Source organism: Neopsephotus bourkii, unplaced genomic scaffold (assembly GCF_033783945.1).
Source record: "Neopsephotus bourkii isolate Nb327-2 ecotype Australia unplaced genomic scaffold, CSIRO-AGI_Nbou_v1 NB_739, whole genome shotgun sequence".
Lineage (NCBI taxonomy): Eukaryota > Metazoa > Chordata > Aves > Psittaciformes > Psittacidae > Neopsephotus > Neopsephotus bourkii.
This window is the reverse complement of record NW_026901237.1, coordinates 2120792-2139317: the sequence shown is the minus strand read 5'-3', so window position 1 is coordinate 2139317 and position 18526 is coordinate 2120792. Positions and strand designations below refer to the sequence as shown.

General features: G+C 41.8%; 1 protein-coding gene across 6 annotated transcripts in view; it reads right to left on the bottom strand.

Moving 5' to 3' along the window:
• PPP2R3A (protein phosphatase 2 regulatory subunit B''alpha) overlaps positions 1-18526 on the bottom strand; it is a 58331-nt gene that overhangs the window by 13455 nt on the left and 26350 nt on the right. For all 6 annotated transcript variants that reach the window (XM_061354479.1, XM_061354477.1, XM_061354482.1 and 3 more), the window contains 9 exons: positions 17212-17472; positions 15439-15542; positions 13872-13974; positions 12017-12091; positions 6770-6856; positions 3879-4035; positions 2003-2051; positions 1324-1413; positions 168-343 (listed from right to left, as the gene is read on the bottom strand). In XM_061354479.1, the coding sequence (XP_061210463.1) occupies positions 168-343; positions 1324-1413; positions 2003-2051; positions 3879-4035; positions 6770-6856; positions 12017-12091; positions 13872-13974; positions 15439-15542; positions 17212-17472 (1102 nt within the window). The remainder of the gene's footprint in view (positions 1-167; positions 344-1323; positions 1414-2002; positions 2052-3878; positions 4036-6769; positions 6857-12016; positions 12092-13871; positions 13975-15438; positions 15543-17211; positions 17473-18526) is intronic.

Below are 18526 nucleotides of genomic sequence, written 5' to 3'. Positions count from 1 at the left end.
CACAAGGTCTCTTGTTTCGGTATTTCAAACCTCCTGATGCATAACATGGGACAATAGCCAGTGTTCAGACTTTGACCTTGTGCAGTAATTTCAGCCCTGTGATTCTAGCACTTTCTCAGTTCATCTCAGATCAAATAGAATGGAAACTCTTATTAAACAGGACTTACCTTCCCTCTCTGGCTTAACGAGATCAAGCATCTGACACAGCAAGTCATGAAATGGCAGGGGTTCTATGCCCATCACTTCCATTCGCTCACACTGCTCCTCATAAAAGTACTCCAGTTCATACATGGAGAGCACTCCATCCCCATCCAGGTCCATGCACCGAAACCAGTACTCAATGCTAGGAAATAGAGACAAGGCTAGTGAAAGCACAGCACTGCACTAGGAAATCTGTACAGCAGAGATTGCAGCAACGCACATTTCTCTTTTCTTATTCTCTAATCCCCTTCTGCACAAAAGATGGCAAAAACCGAGGTACAAAAATACCTTTTGGGAAGAATCGAGACGTAGGCCAACATTCAAAAGCATCTCCTGTTAACCTCCCTATGCAGCTTGTGAGCACAGCCATGTTCATGACGTACTTCACCTGGTAGCTGTAGCAAGTGTCCACTGTGCTGCAGCTCAAGTGGCTCATGTGTCCCTATCTGATTCAGTGGCAAAAGCTGGCCAAATACAATCAACTCTAAACCCAGGACACTGGTTGTCCCCAAGTGACCCTGGTGAGTGATGAGGCAGGCATGGTATGCGCTTATTTTCTCCTTCATACAGAAGGCAATGCTTTGAGGCAGCTGCACGCTACATCCTCCCTTCACCTCTGGGTAGTCCAACATTTACAAAGTTGTCTTCTCATTTTCACTCATAAGAATCCCTGTCATAGTCACAAGCAGATCTAGTTCAGCTCTGCACAAGTCTTGCAGTGGCTGTACAAACCATGTACATAGACAGATTCTACAAAGTGACACAGCAAAGTTTTCCTACAAACCCTTCTTACACATTTACTACATACATGAAGGGAACATGCCCATTCGCTGGAAACATATCATGGGTTTATCCTCAAAGCCAGTGCTTCATGGCATGGAGTGTCCAAAGAGATTAATGACTACCAAGGCACTTTAACATTAAAAGAAAACTGCTTCTACACAATTTCTCTGAGAGAAAGGCAAATTATTTGATCAAACATTGACAGTAAGTTGCCTTCTTCCTCATAATCACTGGAACCCAAGCTGCCATCTCTTGTAGAAAGCAGCAGGTCACAGAACTTTTGTATACTCTTATCTGCTCATATCAATGCTTTTACTAAGACACAGAAATCAGTCAGACCTTGTAGCACTCCTTTTGTCTTCCTCCGAAATCAGGAGCCACACAAAATCAGCGTAACTCATGCGGCCCTCCTTTTGAACTTCATTGCCTCTGAAAGATACATGAAGAAAAATTATAAAAAAACCCAAACCAAACCCAAACCACCAGGCTCCTGAATACTCAGGATGTTATCAAACACATTTTTCAAAGGCTCCAAATCATTGATAAGAGAAAATGGGGCATGGTCATCCATTTAACATGTACTCCATGCCCTCTGCAACACCCATCTTTGTGTGCTTCCCCACAGGCACAGCACTTGCTGCCTTGCTGTCACTGCAGAGCTGAGGCTCATCTACCACATCCCCTCTCACAAGTGCTGGGCTGTTTAGTTTTCAATTACTTTAAAGCAGGGCTCTCCAGCTATCTCTGTGCCACTGCAGGGCACAAACACACAGTGCTACCATGTTCCCTCCAGCTATGCCCAGCTCATTCCACAATGAGGTCTATAGGTGGTCATCCTATGGGATTTTTGTACTTATTTTCTTAAGAAACTCAGAAGTCTCACTCCATTTTCAGGCAGCTGCAGCACCATGTTGGAAACCATTCTGATCAGTGGGATTTCTGAGGGTATCCTGCATTTCTAATCAGCCTGACAGAAATTCCCTTTGCTTCCATCCCCAGCCAGGATGCTATTCCTCACCTCACCACAGCGCCGCTGAATATTCGCTCAATAATCCTGTTTGATAAAGCTGGAAACAAAGAAAACATGGAGAAAATGAAGCTACAGGTCACAGGAATACCTAGTCAGTTGCTTATGCTGCATCTACACAAAGCCATTTCCCACTGCTAAAAGAATGCTCTATCTATACTGTCTAACCACTTCATGGTCTCTTTTTATCAGCATTTTGTAAAAACCAAAGATAACTCTTGCATTGTATCTGCCTTTGTACCCCCCCCAAACACTCTATCTTCCCACAGATATGGCAAATGTCTTGTCTCGATTCTTGGACATGGCCAGTGTTGTTACTCCTACTTTGCTGCAGTAGGATTTGTCACATAAGCAAATCCTCCTGATAGAAGGAGACTATTTCACTGTGTATTGCAAAAGAAGTTCAGTTATCAAGCAAAAACCGCACAATAAATCCCTACAAAACACTTCTTTGCAGAACACAAGCTGTGGCATTTCTGCTGCAGGGAAGCACAATGGAAACCAAGCATAGTTTTAGGTGAATGGGAAGGCTTTGCCATTCAAGAAACGTGTGCTATAGATTGTTACGTCAGAGACACAACAGCCAAGCAGTAAGTAGAAGTCCTGAGCACTAACCTTACCTTCCTAGACTACTGACACCCTTTGTTTAGACCCCTACCTTAGCTCCTTCTACACATTCTCCATCAGTCCTCTAGTCCTGGAACACTTCTGACACACCAGCCAGGCAGACTCAACCTGTACCACCCCTCATACCCCCCGGTATAGTGTTGACAGGCTGCTGTAGCACTGAATTGATGGCTTCTCCCCTTCACCCTGCCCACAGCACCCCTTCTGTCTTCAGCTTCCCAGTGCACAGTGCTCTCAAGCTTCCTGTGCAACAAATACTTCATCCCCACACTCCACCCTCCCAGCAGGGACCAAGTCTCCCATATCACTTACCCTAAGTCAGGTCCATCCTCACCGCATCCAGCCCTATTATCAATGCTCCTGACTCCTGTAACTGCCACCCTCACCCAGAACCTCCATGGCCTTCCCATAAATATCTGCACTCAGAACACGTGGGCCACCACACCACTCTGACATATACACACCCCTACAGCATTGTCATTCTCACACCCCTTTACTTCTTTCTTACTTCAGCCCACTACGATCTTAGCTTGTACAAAGCGTCCCCATCCCAGAGCTCCAGCAATGCCTTACAACTTACCACACGCCCAGCTCCCTGTAGCTCTACATACTAAAACAGATCACCACATACTTCACCTTTCCTGACACAGCCAGTCACATGTGTTCACAACTCATTTTCCCCAATCTGATTCTCTGTCCTAGACCTACTTTCCCCAAAAATGCAGCTACTACAAAAAGAATCCAAGAAAGCTTCGTCTTCAGGATTAAAGGTGCTGGTGAACAGCTCAAGCTATTGTCCAAGACATTATATCCTAAAGTTTTAACAGCTTCACTGGACTCTGGAGTATTTCTCATGCATAATGAGACTGCACTTCAGCAGTCTCTGAAGTTCATATGGGTTTGTCCTTCTCCATACTTCCAAGTTGCAGCAAAATCCTTAATAAATAATAAGCAAGCTTCAAGATATGATATTAGTTTCCACTTCTAGCAGTGGCTTACACCTGAACAGAAACTCCCTCTCTAGCTGCTCATGAAGAAAATAACTCGTACTGCATGTCTCTGTGTCTAAGCCCATACAACTGGCTCTGCAAATCAGCATTTGTTTAAGAAATGGATGGCTCCATTTAGATTTTTTTTGAGGCATCAAATCAACCAAATTAAAGCTAGGGTTTACTCTTTAGTGGGAACATTCTATTTTCATCCATCCCCTTTATTCCACCACGGCTTGCAGGCAGCATACCTTGATCACTGTACCTAGCCAGATCCTTCTGGCTGATGTAAAGATCATGGTCAGTGTCCAGCTCCCAGAATTTACAGTATATAACATAGAAGTGCTCATAGGAGAAATAATCTGTGATCTGATTTATGTCATCCTCTTCTTCCAAGAGAGCAAGAGTCTGAAAGAGTACAAATAAAGTGGGAAGTTAAACCTAGACAAAGAGGCAGCTCAGCAGCTGAAGTCCTCCAACCTCTGGGGAAGTTGGGTGAACACAGCTCCAAGGGCTAATCCAAAAATACAGCCTTTCTCCACTGTAGGAGATTTTGCTGCTACATTCCTTAAGAGGCACTTACAGAGCATCTGGCTCAGTTATCCCGGTTAGTGTGTGTGTGTATATATACATACACACATACATATGCACCATATTTCTGCCACTCCTGTGAACAATTTCTGCTAATTTTCAGCTAAAGTGAAAAGTGAGGCAGAGAAATAACACAAATGCTGTCTCAGCTGGGATCCATTATTTGTGGAACATTTCAAAGCTGCACCAAGGACTCTTAAAGCCATTTACAGCAGCAAGTCCATAATTCTCCACAAGAACTGAGATCCATCTTTACACATCACACATCCTTGCCTGGCTCCCAAAGGGCAAAATCAAGTCTTGCTTCAGACTCATGCCTGAACTGGGGAAGGAGGGATGGATCCCAAGCAGCTCAAACGAATCACACTGATTTTCCTGGGCTGCACCTGGCAGGAATTAGTCTGGTTTAACTGGAAAGCTTAGACAGACTTCCAGCCATGACATCTGTTAGCATGGCTTGTTAGAAAACATTTAGAGACAACTTCCTTGTTTCACTCCCACTTCGCATCAAAATCTGCTCTTCCATTTCATGATGATATTGCATGTTTACCAGTGCCAGCTCCCTGCTTGCCCTTCTCCTAGTGCAGAGGATACCAGACCACATTTTCTGTCTAATAAATTATGGCCGCACGAATGTATAAAAGCTAACAGACTCCAGTGAGGTGTAACTCCGTCCTCCCCTCACAGCCCCTCAGAGGGAAGGAGGTGAAACACAGCCCAAGAGCTATATCCCAGGAAGTTGTGCCTCTAAGCAGGCAGGCTTAGTGGCCCTTCTATCCATAACCACAAAAACAGATGCTGTGCTATACGTACGTACTGATAGTTAACATCAGCTTTCAGTCATCTTGACATTCAAGGAGCCCAACTGAGTCTCAACAAAACTCTCACATCCTGCTATCCACAAGGTTTAGTGAAGTTTCAAGCATTACCACATGTACTGCTCTGGCTTGCTGGTTCTCAAGTCTAAAAACTTCTGATCAATCACTCACTAGTCTCTTCAGATTCCTCACTGGTCTCTCCATTTCTCTGCAGGTGATAACCACTTGGGGAGGTTTTTCAACAGCTCTTTTCTTCTTTTTTCTTTCATAGCTCATGCCAAAATATGCCATCTACACACAGCAGAGAACTGCCCAAGCAAAATTAAGTTCCTTTAGCTGAACTTCCCTGAAGCAGGAGATGAAAGAGTAGATATGCAAGGAGAAAAATGGGAAGAGTGCATAAAGGGACAAAATGAGTGAATAAAGATGCAGGATAAGTTGGGAAGATTTGTTTGTAGCAGAGTCTAGGGAGTAACTAGCATCAGAGAGCTTGGACTGGCATGAGACAATTCAAGAGAGCACTGCTGTCTCCATTAGCTGATGTGATTAGTGGGGCAGATTATGTCTCAAAGGAGGAGTGTGAAGTCATACTTGAGGTTTTTGAGGAAGCCAGCATACTATATCTGGAAGGGAGAACAGGATGCAATAGGGAAGCCTCACTGCTTTAGCTGAGTCCTTAACCTTTCAGCCTAATGACTTTTAGGTTGGGCTGGACTTCAGCAGCCTTAGAGAGTTTTAAGCTGGTACTCTCTTGGCAAAGTACACAGGGAACAGATATCCAAATCCTGAAGCATCTGCCCAACATAACAACATTATCGCAGGGACTGTAACAAGAACCAAGCTTCATTTATTAACTTTTCTGAAGGAGTCTACTGCAGAAGTGGAGATCTGCTCCTGAGACACATACCTGACCAACTGTCAAGTGGGCTGACTGCTAGCTGTAAGTCAGGAAATTGGCTGTCCTACCTGCCACCTACTGTAGGCAATCCAGCAGCTATTCCTGGCTGCTCAATGAGCCACTTAAAAATAGTGCACTGCTGTGTCTTGCTTCCCTTCCTCTCTGGCTGGGTCAGGAGCCAAGAGCCAATCTGCTTGATGCAGGTTTAGTGGGTGCACAGTCGCCCCTGACCTTCCATCAAGTGCACTCTTGGCTACTCCAGTCAGAGAATCCCAGAGTGGTCTGGGTTGGAAAGGACCTTAACGCTCCTCCAGTTCCAAACCCCTGCCATGGGCACGGACACCTTCCACTAGATCAGGTTGCTTCAAGCCCCTTGCAACCTGGCCTTGAGCACTGCCAGGGATGGGGCAGCCACAGCTTCTCTGGGCACCCTGTGCCAGCGCCCCAGCACCCTCACAAGGAAAACTGCCCAGTATCTAATCTAAATCTCCCCTCTGTCACTTTAAAGCCACTCCCCCATGTCCTGTCACTACATGCACTTATAAGAAGTCCCTCTCCAGATTTCTTCTAGGCTTCTTTAGGTATTGGAAGGCTGCAATAAGGTCTCCTCAGAACCTTCTCTTCAGGCTGAACAAGCCCATCTCTCTCAGCCTGACTGGTCTTCTCCAACCTCAACTCAGACAGAAATCCTCCACCACCTTCAGCCATCTCCTGGCACTGAGCATTTGGCCTACCTCACTACACGCCAGGCACAGCCCCCTTGCTATATAATACAGAGCTACAGGTACAAAGATCTGATGCATTCCATATCTTATTCAGGCATAAACCAACATACTTGCAAGAAGTTGCTTTTCCTCAGCTCTGTTAGAGTGATCTTCCCAGACCAGGATCGGTTGACTGTGTAGAATATTCTCTGTATCACCTGTAACACATGAACAGTGCTCTTGAAGTCAACTCCTGCAATAAACCAGTTTGGGAACATAAATGCAGAAACTTTGTTTATTCACTCATCTTAAGGGAAACTATTTCTGAAAATCACTTTGTGGTCTTTTTTGTAGCTACTGCTATCGTTAATTCCCCATGCAGTCTGAAAGGCACATGTGTTTCTGAAACAGTATTATCCATTTTGACTTTGCAAATATTTTCACCAGTCTTAGTTCACACCTCGGAGCATGCAGATGCATTATTTATGTCAGGAAATACATTTAAAGTGCTGACAAATCACTTTGAAATAGAGTTTTTCAGGTTTCAGGCACTGTAGTTTGCATGGATTTCAACTGAATGCTCTGCACAAGCAAAAAAAAAAATCAGGACTTTAGAAGAGGAAACAGGACATGTAAATGAAAGCCACAATTGATGTCTGACCTATTGTGTCTATAACAATATCTCATCCTCTCTGTGGCTCCACTGAAAGTAAGCAACAGGGATTATCTCTCTGCATTTATCTTAGGAAGGTGTCAGCCTCATTTGTCTCCTTCACTGATCTGCCTCTGGTGAAAGTAAAAAGCATGGGGGGAAATACACAGACTTATGAGAACCCAAGAGAAACAATTCATAGTCAGAGACAGTACACTCCCAAGCACCTAAAGAAAGTAAGCTGAACCCTGAATAGCCTGCTCTTTGCTAGCTTGCCAAATATCACAGTGGGGAAAAAGTAATGTGTGATCAAGCAAGCAAGCACATGCAGGAATAAACGGAGGAATCAACAATTTACTCAACAAGAAAAATTAGAAATATAATTAACTTGACCATCAGCACTGAAAGATATGGAATAGAGTTCTTGTTGATGAAACCAAATACAAACAAGCCTTTGATGTCTCCAATATCAAGTTGACATACTATTAAAAATTCTTGGTAAACCTTAATAATAATGCATGCTTTTCCAACATGCAAATTAATTTTACACAACAATATGGACACTATAGAGATTAAGCCAGTTAAACTAAATGGGATGGATTTGTTTCATAACTACAGCTAGCTTTGAGTAGGCAATCACTGTTTTAAGGGTCATGCTTTTGACTCAGTCACACAAGTGCTGGTTCTTAGTCCAGAACGGATGTGGAACCAAGTATGAGATTGCTGCTAACAGTCTGCTTTGGGATACACAGATCAGTAAGCCAGTAAATGCTGATGAGCACATGATTTTTGAAAGCAACAAGAATGATTTGAGGACTGAAAATGTATCCTCAAGAGAGAGAACTAATACATTCAAATTAGATTAACATGACACCTATTGGTAACTATTCTGGTCCTTGAAAGCCTACATGTGGAGATGTGGGACAGCAAGAGCACTTTTGGTCTCACAAAATATAGAAGCTGAGATCAGCCTAATTCAGACAGATAAGAGTGTATTACTTTGACACTGCCACTGATTAACCACTGGGACCAGTCCTAAGGAAACGCTGCAGACTATCACTCCAGACCTCAAAGATGAATGTCTTTCTGGAGTTAGGTATCAATTCATTTAAAAACAAACAGGCAAACCTAACTATAGGAGTCATTGAGTAATGTTCTATGGCCTGTGTAATGCAAGAGGTCAGAGTAGGTAATCACAATGATCTTTTCTGGTCTTAAGCACAATGAAAAAACCTGTATGCTTGTTTCTTTTTGAATGTCTGTGGCAGTCCCTGCCATTCTGGACTACATTACTGTACTTCGTTTGGCCTTTACTTCCAGATTGCACAAGATCCCAGAGACTGAAATAGGCCTCACCTCATATTATCACACCTGACAATGCTGCAGCTATTCCTCAAGATGCACCATTTTCACACCATTTCAAGGACTCAAAAATAACAAGCCCAAGAATCAGAAAAAGGACACCTAACCAGCATTTTTTTTTTCCTCTGCTTTCAGGAAAGACAAAATATCCCCCTTTATGACATCTAAGAAACAGTTCCCTTATCAGATCATATTCATACAGATGTTCCAGCTGCTCTGTCCTCATTTAGGGGTAAAGCATTCAGAGGTAAAACGGAATCTTCTTTCATCTTTTACCACGGCAAGTCACTCAGTGCATCCTTTATTATTCAAATAATGGTCCAATTTCAATATACAGTACATGGTGTGTATTTCAATAGAAAAATGTCACTACCTCTCTTCTTCAGGTTGTGAAAACTAAGCTGTCAAAAATAGCATTTGGAAAACATCCTATAATACAGTTACACTGCCTGAGATGATCTCCAGCATTCAAGCCTTACACCTTACTGAAAGCCAGAACTAGCTTCATTTTCCCCAGCATGAAAGATTATTTATTCTGAACTCAGTACAACAGCCTTTGGAAGGGAGAACCCCTTCCTATTTAACCATTATCCTCATGTAATCTACCTCCAGGACCCAAACCGTTGATAGGTCAGTTATAGACATTCCCCCAATTTTCCCACTGAAGAACAAAAACAATACCACTTCCGGAAAAAGCCATGAAACTTTATTAAACCCTCCCCTTACACATTCACATTGGTACTACTGCGTAAGCCAAACATTTTTCAACAACCAGTATGTTTTGCCAAGCTGTTTTTAGTTGATTCAGCTCTTCAACAACAGCATGCAGTGCTAACTCAGAGTCTTGTCTGAACATTCTGCCAAAAGTCACATTTTAAAGGTTTCCCAGTAAATGCCACAAGATATTCTGCACTGTTTTCACCAGCTTCAGGAGTCTGTCTCTGTTGAAACAAACACAAGTAGTTTAGCACACTGGCAATACAACAGCTCACAGATACTGATATAGGTAAATTACAGCTTATTGTATCCAAAAGATGCCTCTAAAAGGTGCAGAAGTAGGCAAAAAGAAGCATGTATACACATCTTACCCATACTAGACTGCTAGCTTATGCTCCAGGTGATTTCAATCAAGTGATGCTGTATCCAGCAATGGACACACAAGTCAGTCTCCTTACAGCCCTTCTCTGTAACACAAAAATAAACTTAAACTCTTGCACTGGCAGCAAATATAGCATTCCGTCAGTGTAAGTAGGTATAAGGCACTCTACCTTGAAGGAATCAAAGAATCCAAGTAGTCTCAAAATCCAAGGACAAAGCTGTTTCCTTCATTACCTCCTGGTGGAAATATTGAGTTTTGTAATATTGAAGAGACAAAAGTGCCAAACTGTCTGTGAAAGGAGATGTGAGAAATAGGAACTCCTGGTATCAGAGGAGAGCCACTGCTGCAATGGGCCAAGTACTGCCACTCCACATGGCAACAACCTGACCCAACAGACCATCTGTCTCCCAGTGTCTTGACTCCAACTCAGTGATTTGCCTGAGGCCAAACACTGAGCTCAGAAGGAATCTGTTTGTTCGCACAGACACCCGGAACAGCACTGGCCTGCCAGTGTGAGAAGTCTAAAGGGACTTCTCAGCTTTGTAAGATTTGCTGCTATATGTGTTCAACTCCAACTCAACCATAAGTTTCCTGTCTCCATGGGAGCAAGCCTAGGAAGTCACCTCTGTCAGAGTATTGTGAGTGACGGTACCTGAAGGCTCCAACTCTTCAGTGGAGAGACAACCACAATCAAGAAGCACTAAGGAGCTTCACATCCTCATGAATGGTCTGGTTCTGAGACTGCTTTGTGATGGTCACACAGGACCTTGGCCAGGCACAAGGGAAGTTGTGGAAAAGAAAAGGAAGAAAAAGGTGCTGCTGTTTTTAGTAGCAGCCTGCACTTCACTTATCTTGAAGTGGAACCTCAGCTTCACACAGCTGGTCTCTCAGATCAGAACATGCACTGCATCCCAATGAGGTCCAAAAAGTGCAGCAAGGGTGATCATGTAGGGCTTACTCTAAAAAGATATTTGTTTCTTGCCTTTATTCCCTCATTTAGACCCTGCAATATACAGGAAACAGCATATGACTTGAGAAGACGAAAGGCAGATGCACAGAAATGTCTTTGTCACCAGCAAACAGCTAGCAACAGGACACTGTGTCATGACCCACTCACCAGCAAAGAACAACTGGTTGATACTGCAGTCAGAAACCAATGCTAGTGCGACCTTAAATCTCTCAGCTCTCACCTTCACTTTAAGCAACACATATAAGGGTACACGTGCCACTCACCCATTCATGTGCCTCTAATCCCTTTGCCACTGTTATACCTATTCTGTCCGGTTACTATGCTTAATATATCTATTGCCTTGCTCCACAGGGACTAAATATGTTGATAATATACAGATGTTCACTGTCAGGTTCAAGTGCATCTGAAACATTAAGAATTGCTTCTTGTCAGGCATTTTCATAAAATATTAGTGTGACAGCAAGGTTAACCCAGAAAAAACAGTGTCTTTCCACCATCAGTGCTTTAAATGACAGGCACAAGCCTGTGTCTGTCAGTAATCTCTCAGCTGCCAGTACATGGTGCAGCTGGCCCCCATGCAGACCTCAAAGCAAATAGGAGAAGCCTTAAGATCTAGAGCCCTGCTGGGATACAGCTCCCATCAGGTCTATCATTTATACTTTTTACCAGGTTTATACTCGATATGAGACAGGCTAAAGGCTTAGAAAAAGTACAACTTATTCCGTAAAGTAACAGTCTAACTGATGCCTGCAACACTGGAACAAAACTACAGAACAAAGCCCAACAACAAACAGTAGACATTTCAAAGACTCAGACTTGATAGGCTTTCTGGCAAGAGCAAGGGGCAGGAGACTGCTCAGGAGACCACTGAATGCAGTGGATACTTTGTACCACGGAACAAGCACAGATTCTTCAGGTCTGAGTGACAGAAATCTTCAAGCATACAACCCTCCACATCTCCACAGCCCAGGAGAATTAGGGTTAAGTTAGCAACTCTTAAAGACCAAGTGAGGACATCTCATCTTCTTTCATGAGTATTAAAGGCCAAAGAAGATGTTTTCATAGATTTGCTTAAGACCAGAAAATCATTATTAACCTTTTGAATAACCTCTTGTACACACAGGCAGATTCATTTTGCTTTTGGAAGCAGTTCTTCACATAACTCATTGCCAATAATATTAAAAACACCTTTAAAAAAAAAAACAACCCAAACAACCCAAGGATTCACTGATGGAAACAGTGACAAATCACAATGGGAGGGTTGGTGTCATAGGAGATCAAAGGAGCCAACCTACCGTCGTAATATACCGTGAATGGAACTCCGGAGCATCCTTCAGGAACGTCAGGCCAGGATGCGTTTCCACCACATCCTGCAACATAAGACCAAATAAAATGAAATAGATTTTCTTCTCCTTTTAATGTTTAGAAGTTACTGGGTTTACATACTGATACTTGTGCTTACTTTCAAAACTGTATTTGCAACATTAACAGTAAAACCAAAATGACATCTTTTATCTATAACCTTCTAGTATTATAAGTAGAATACATTTTCTGGGCAATACGCACCTGTTGGGCCATTTTGATTTACTTAAGGACAGAAAAACAAAGGAAGAGAATTAGTGAGCAGATGAAAACTCATTTTCATTGAATGAGACAAAAAATTAGTTAGTTGACCATGCAACTATCTCCTTTCCAAGATCTTTTTCCTCCATTCATTGAAGATATTAACATTTTTTAAAGCTACATGTCAGAAATAAACATTCCTTGAAAAGCTGAGAAAGTTACCTTTACTGTTCTCCACAACAATGAAAGCTCCTGTGAGCCTCAGAATGCATACAGATATGATCAGTGCTTTTCCAACTTGAACTACTTTAGAAATGCCTCTTTCTCAAGATCAGCTTTTTCAAGTCAAATACATGACCAAGGCCATAGATAAACTGCTCAGGCCATGAATGAATCAGTTCAGATCCTGTATGAATCAATATTTGTGTAATTTCTATGTGTGGCTCCTCTACCCTTTAAAGAAGTGTTCAAAGTTTTACTTGTCCATTGCACAACATGGCAAAGGGATAAAGCAGACACAGTGCCCTTAGGGGTGTGACATGACCAAATACTGGGCAGTCTAACTTGATGTTTAATATGATGGTGTAATATTGCTAGTCTCTGGTTGACTGACAAACAGGATTGTGCATGCCTTTGATTGCACCAGTAGCTAAAAAGCAGAGCTGCAATCAGCAAAGGCAGCGTGCCCAGTGGAGAAAAGATAAAAGTAACATGAGAAAATATACCCATCACAGTCCTGGTTTTGAGACACAGAAATACTCAGTGCAGACAAAACCTTTCCCCAGAGCAGCATTTCCTCAGACGTTTTGTACAGAGGGCAGCACAACGTGAGAAACCTACAGATACGTGGGAAAGCTCAGAAAAAGTATCAACAGATTATCTGCGGAGCAGATGGACCTGATTTATAGAGAAAACATGAAGAAACCTATCCAGAACCTGCCTAAATGGCCACAAATAATTAAAGAATGATACTCTGCTTTGTTAAAAATATCACATGTGAATAAGAGGAAAAGAAATTAAATCAGGATGCACATACTTAGCCTAAGTATTAGGAAACGATAAATTAGTGCTGAGACTTGTGTACTAGCAGGTTTAGAGGCATATACAGAACAATTGGAACAGAAAAAAAAATAGAAATTTCCACATATTGTAACTGAGAGTCTTACTACACAAATTCAATTATAATGGTCTTCATCAAGCAAATTTTACAACTTTCCTAATAAGCTTTCATGTTGTGCTTGACTATCAACAGCACCATGCATTTTCCCCAATAACCACCTAGGGAAATGGGTCAATTTTCAGACTGGTTACCAGATACTGATAAATATTAATCCTAAGAAGAGACTAAATAAAGCTTTGACAATCTTCAGTGACTACAGCAAGACATGTAGTTGGCTGGCACTTTTGCAAAACAGTCCACTTTAAATGCTTATTTCTATTTCACTCCAAAATAAACCTCATCAAGGAGCTGTTAAAAGCAAAGGTCTGCAGCTCCTTTGTAAAGATTTGAAGTCATGAAAATGAAGTAGTTAGAAAATAAACACAGCTTGCTTCCCCATCCATTCACTGCCAAGCTGTTGCAGGTACCTGAAGCAGTGGGATGAAGTCCTCCTGTTCTAGGTAGTCACAGCTGGGCTTTGCTAAAAGGGATGTGAATCTGGATGCATCATCATGGCAGTTACATAGGATTCTACGAGAGAGAGAGAAGGTTACTGCAACTACACAGGAGTACTTGGCATGACAATAATGAACTACAGACTGATTATGAAGTGCCTTATTACATGTTTGGAAGGTGTCCCTGCCCATGGCAGGGGGGCTGGAACTAGATGGTTTTTGAGGTTCCTTAGAAACCAAACCATTCTGTGATTCTGCATTACATCATACTTCTACACTGTGAATGATGCAAAGTTGACCTCAGACTACCAGCACCCATTTTCTTCAGTATCTTTCAGCAGCACCAAGGTACTTCCAGCCAGTGTAGCTTTTTTCATGTTAACATTGCAGTGGTAAACACAGTTTCCTACTGAAGACTGTTCTTACTTTGATTCACAGTAACATACTAAGTAACCCGACTTTTAAAAATGCTGCCTTATAGCAATTACAGTGAGAAAAACTTGTCTTTGGAATGGTGTGGTTAAGAGAATACAGAAGAGGGGCATGACCACAGTGTGCAAATATCTGAAGGATGTGAAAATCAGAGGAGTGAAAATATGCAGTTTCATACATGAGGGATTAATTAAGAGTAATTGGAAGAACCTAAGGAAGGAAAAAATGTTGGCTATGTCAAGGAAAACTTACTGATCACAGTCACCCCAAACATTTTTGACATTTTGCCAGGGTAACTAGAAGCTGTTTTGACAATATTATCACAGGAAATACTTTGGGAACCCAGGGTTAAAGGCTACTTTAAGAATCTGAAGAGCAAACTATTAAGTGAAAAATTAGAACTCTCTCTAGACATGAGATGTAGACATTTTTCAGGTGTTTCGCAAAGTAGACTGAATAGTCCTGGAGTGAAAAAAAAAAGATTAGGCAAAAGAATAAGCCTGTTCCATCTCACAGCTCTGACTTCAAGTACACTATATCCAGAGCTCTCAATTTCAAAAAGAAGCCTTGACAGAGATATATGGAAAGCTTTGGCAAAGATATATGGAAGTGACTGTCAAACTCCAAGGATTTACTACACAGCATGCTTGAGAAAAGGAGTAATTACTAAAGCTCCCAGAGTTTTCAGCTGTATGATGCTTCTTGATTTTACATTCCTTCTTCCTGTCCTAGAACATTATCACATGCCTCCTCTTCCCATTCCCAAACAGCACTCACTCAGTTGCATTAATGTAGCAGGACACACATAAGGCCTGAGAGAAATATATCCAAAATCCACTGACATCTATCAGCTATCTCAGAATAGCTGACTTATTTCTAGAGAGCATATTAGTATATTTTATATGTCAACTATAGGCATACAGCTGGCATATAAAATAACTTTGGGCCAATAGAGATTTTTAAGCCACTTATTTTCTTCTAAAAAAAAGACAGCGATTTGAAAAGTCTGGTGGAAAGAGAAGGGTGTGAGGGGAAAGGGGAACAAGAAAGACTTTCATGGTAGGCTGTTCTTATTCCAGAAAGAGAACTCTGCATTTGCTATACTCACTTTCTCCACATAGATACAAAAGAGTGTACAGGTACACATCCTGTCCTTTCTCCTCCTGATGCATGGAACATAGGCGCTTTCCAGTAGAGTGGGCAGCCACATATCTGTAATAAAACACCAGAAGAAAGAGGAATACAATAGCAATCACCGGAGGAGCTTGCTTGTTTACACACTGAATTCATCATCAACCCTTCTACATAAGGGAAAGGAAGTGGTAAGGCACACACGTTGGTCAAAAAGCTCTTTACTGTATGCCAAGGTTCAGAATCCAACAAAAACTTTCTGCCTTTTTAAGTAGCTGAGAAAAACATCCTGTGAGGCTAGGAAATGGATCAGAGACTATCAAGATCTTAAGATCTGTCTCTGACTGAATTTTCAGCAGGATACCTGGCACAGTGGAAAAAAAACAGGTACCTCCTTCCAGAAGGGCACTCATACGAGCTACCTCACTGACCTGCCTTAGAAAAGGATGACCCATTCTATATGAGCTGACTTCTTATTGACAGCAAGGAAACTTCAATCCTGATTATAGACAATTAATGATTAAATGCCTGAAGATGAAAATTCACAGCTTTCAGTGTGGTGTCTTCCACCCAGAACAGCCCGTTTACTTTCTGCTGTTTTGGGGTTTTTTTTGTAGCATTTCTTTCAAAGCCTCCAAACTTGTACCATTATTGCTAATCCCACTGAACAGAAACAAGCCTTACAATAGCTAAATAGCATGGAGTATATTCATATAGGGACAGATGCAGAGACTAGACAGAAAGGTAGAGGTCTCTTCTACATCACCATCCTGCTTTTCTCAGTTTGAATATCACAGGCCACACTCAGTTACCCGTCTTGCCATAAAATCAGTTTCAAATGTTTTGGGTTGTTTTTTTATTTATTTGTTTTGGGTTTTTTTTGGCTTGAGTAAAGAACTTGTTTGTTTTTTTTTCCAGAGATAGTTGACAAATAATGCCCCTGGATTCCTTAAACCAACAAACAAAAACCAACCCAGTCTCTCCTTTCAGAAAATCTTCCCTCTTGGAAGAAAAGGGCTTCTCTTCGACAGAACCTTCATTTCTCAATCTACAGTGCCAAAGACGCATTCAGAGCAAACTGAACATATGAAATGTGTCTGACAACTGCTAGTTTTTAGATCAGCATTATTAAAAACCATGGATGAAGGAGAGGAAAATAAAACTACCCATCTGCATCATGCTCCCACACAAGTGCTGCATTTTGTTCCCTGAAGCCAGGAACTCATTAGCAGACTGTAGCTACTCCAAGTCTGCTGACACCTGAGTTATGGATATTGAGCATACAGATCTCAGTGGCCGAGGGCTAAGTGTTTTTCTCTTCTGCATCCAAGGAGGCTGTAGGCTGCAAATGGCCTTCTCAAGCAACACTGCAAGAGACACACAGCTCCTGGCCAGATCAGTGGGGGCAGCTAATCACAAAGCAGTTAGCTAGCACTACCTGAAGAGGCTAAGTTTCTACTATCACTTGAGCATAACTATGGAGGAACAGAAAAACAAAAATGCCATTTGCATTTTGCAAGAAATCTAAGAGCCATTTGGCAAATCAAAGCAAGAAAGAGCATACACATCAGGTGTGGCAAACAGCAAACTGAGCTCCTTTTTGTTTACTATTTTCTTAATCTAAACAAAATGATTCAGAGCAAAAGGATATTGGTTCTTCCCCCCCAAAAATGAGAACAGCTATGAGATACTTTATTACCTTTAGTTTCAGTCTGTCTCTCAGAAAATTAAAACCCTAGAGAACAGTTACCTTAGCAATTTTCCCCATTTCACAGATGTTTGCTTTCTCGTTTTCAAACTCTGTAAAGGCTTCTTCAATCCTGGCAATGGTTTCTTCATGATTAGTGCAGACATTCGGAAGTCCTTTAGGGAAGTAGAAACGTGGAATGTTTATGGACAAAGGGGTACTGCTGGTGGCTTTATTCACAGGCAGAACAGTGCAAGAGCTAACCGCAGAGTTCAAAGACACTGGGGGTGAAGTTCCAGATTTCTTCTCTTGTTTACTTTGAACCTGAAAAGATAATGAATAACAGATATTTTTTAACAGCATGGCACACGGAGCAGGAGGAAGTAGTTTGTGCTCCCAGTGATTGGGAAGATACTGGAAAACAACAAGAACTAAATTATAGCACAGGGATAAAAATGCACACATTAAGTAGCAAATAAAATGTTTACGCAATATCAAACGTGGAAAATTTAGGACACATCACATCTGCTTTTATGTAGCTTCTGTGCATTTAACATATGTAGCCTTTTATTTTATGCCTAACAGCCCAGGTTCTGATTCTGTTCAAGGTACTGAGTACTGAAAAATCAATTTTTACATCAGGAATGAGGAGGAGCCAGCACAGTTTGTCATTAGGCACTCACATGATATAGCACACGGAACTAGTGCAAAATGCAAAAGGTATGTTTTCAACCCCAGCTGAAAAGGACCCTTTTGCAGGCAAAGCACCCAAAGGTATTACTGAACGAGCACCTACGTCATTTGGTGAGAAACAAGGAGAAAACAGGGAACTGAAAGTAGGCCTTCTGCGTGCCTGTTTGAGGGTGGTCTTTCCTCCTATGCCTACCTCCTCTTTATTCATTAGTTCTATGAGCCTACCACTCCTCTCTCATCTGTAATAAACATATGGCTGATGTGGCGATCCCACTAGATCCCCTTTCTAATGGGAATCTGCAACTTTCTAGTTCTAGCTATACATCAAGAATTCTCATAAATGGCAGCATTTGTATTTAAGTACATCAAGAAAGCCTAAAATAGGTAATTTTTCAGACAAGGGAGAGAACACTTCTTAAACTCAGAAAAGTAGTTACAGTATAAGAGAATTCAGATGCTGGAATGCCAAGAGATGACAAATTCCTACTCCCCCGTGAATACACACTGTCTTGGGAAAGGGCGACAGGCTTGCCTATTGCACAAGGGTTCAAATGCAAGAGTTGTTATTAATATTACAACAAATGTGATAAGAAGCTAATAAGGCAGTAGTCAAGTAAACACAGCTGCAACTTCCAGTTTGTTTATTCTAAATGCTTCAAAACAAAATGGTTTTAGGATAAAGTAG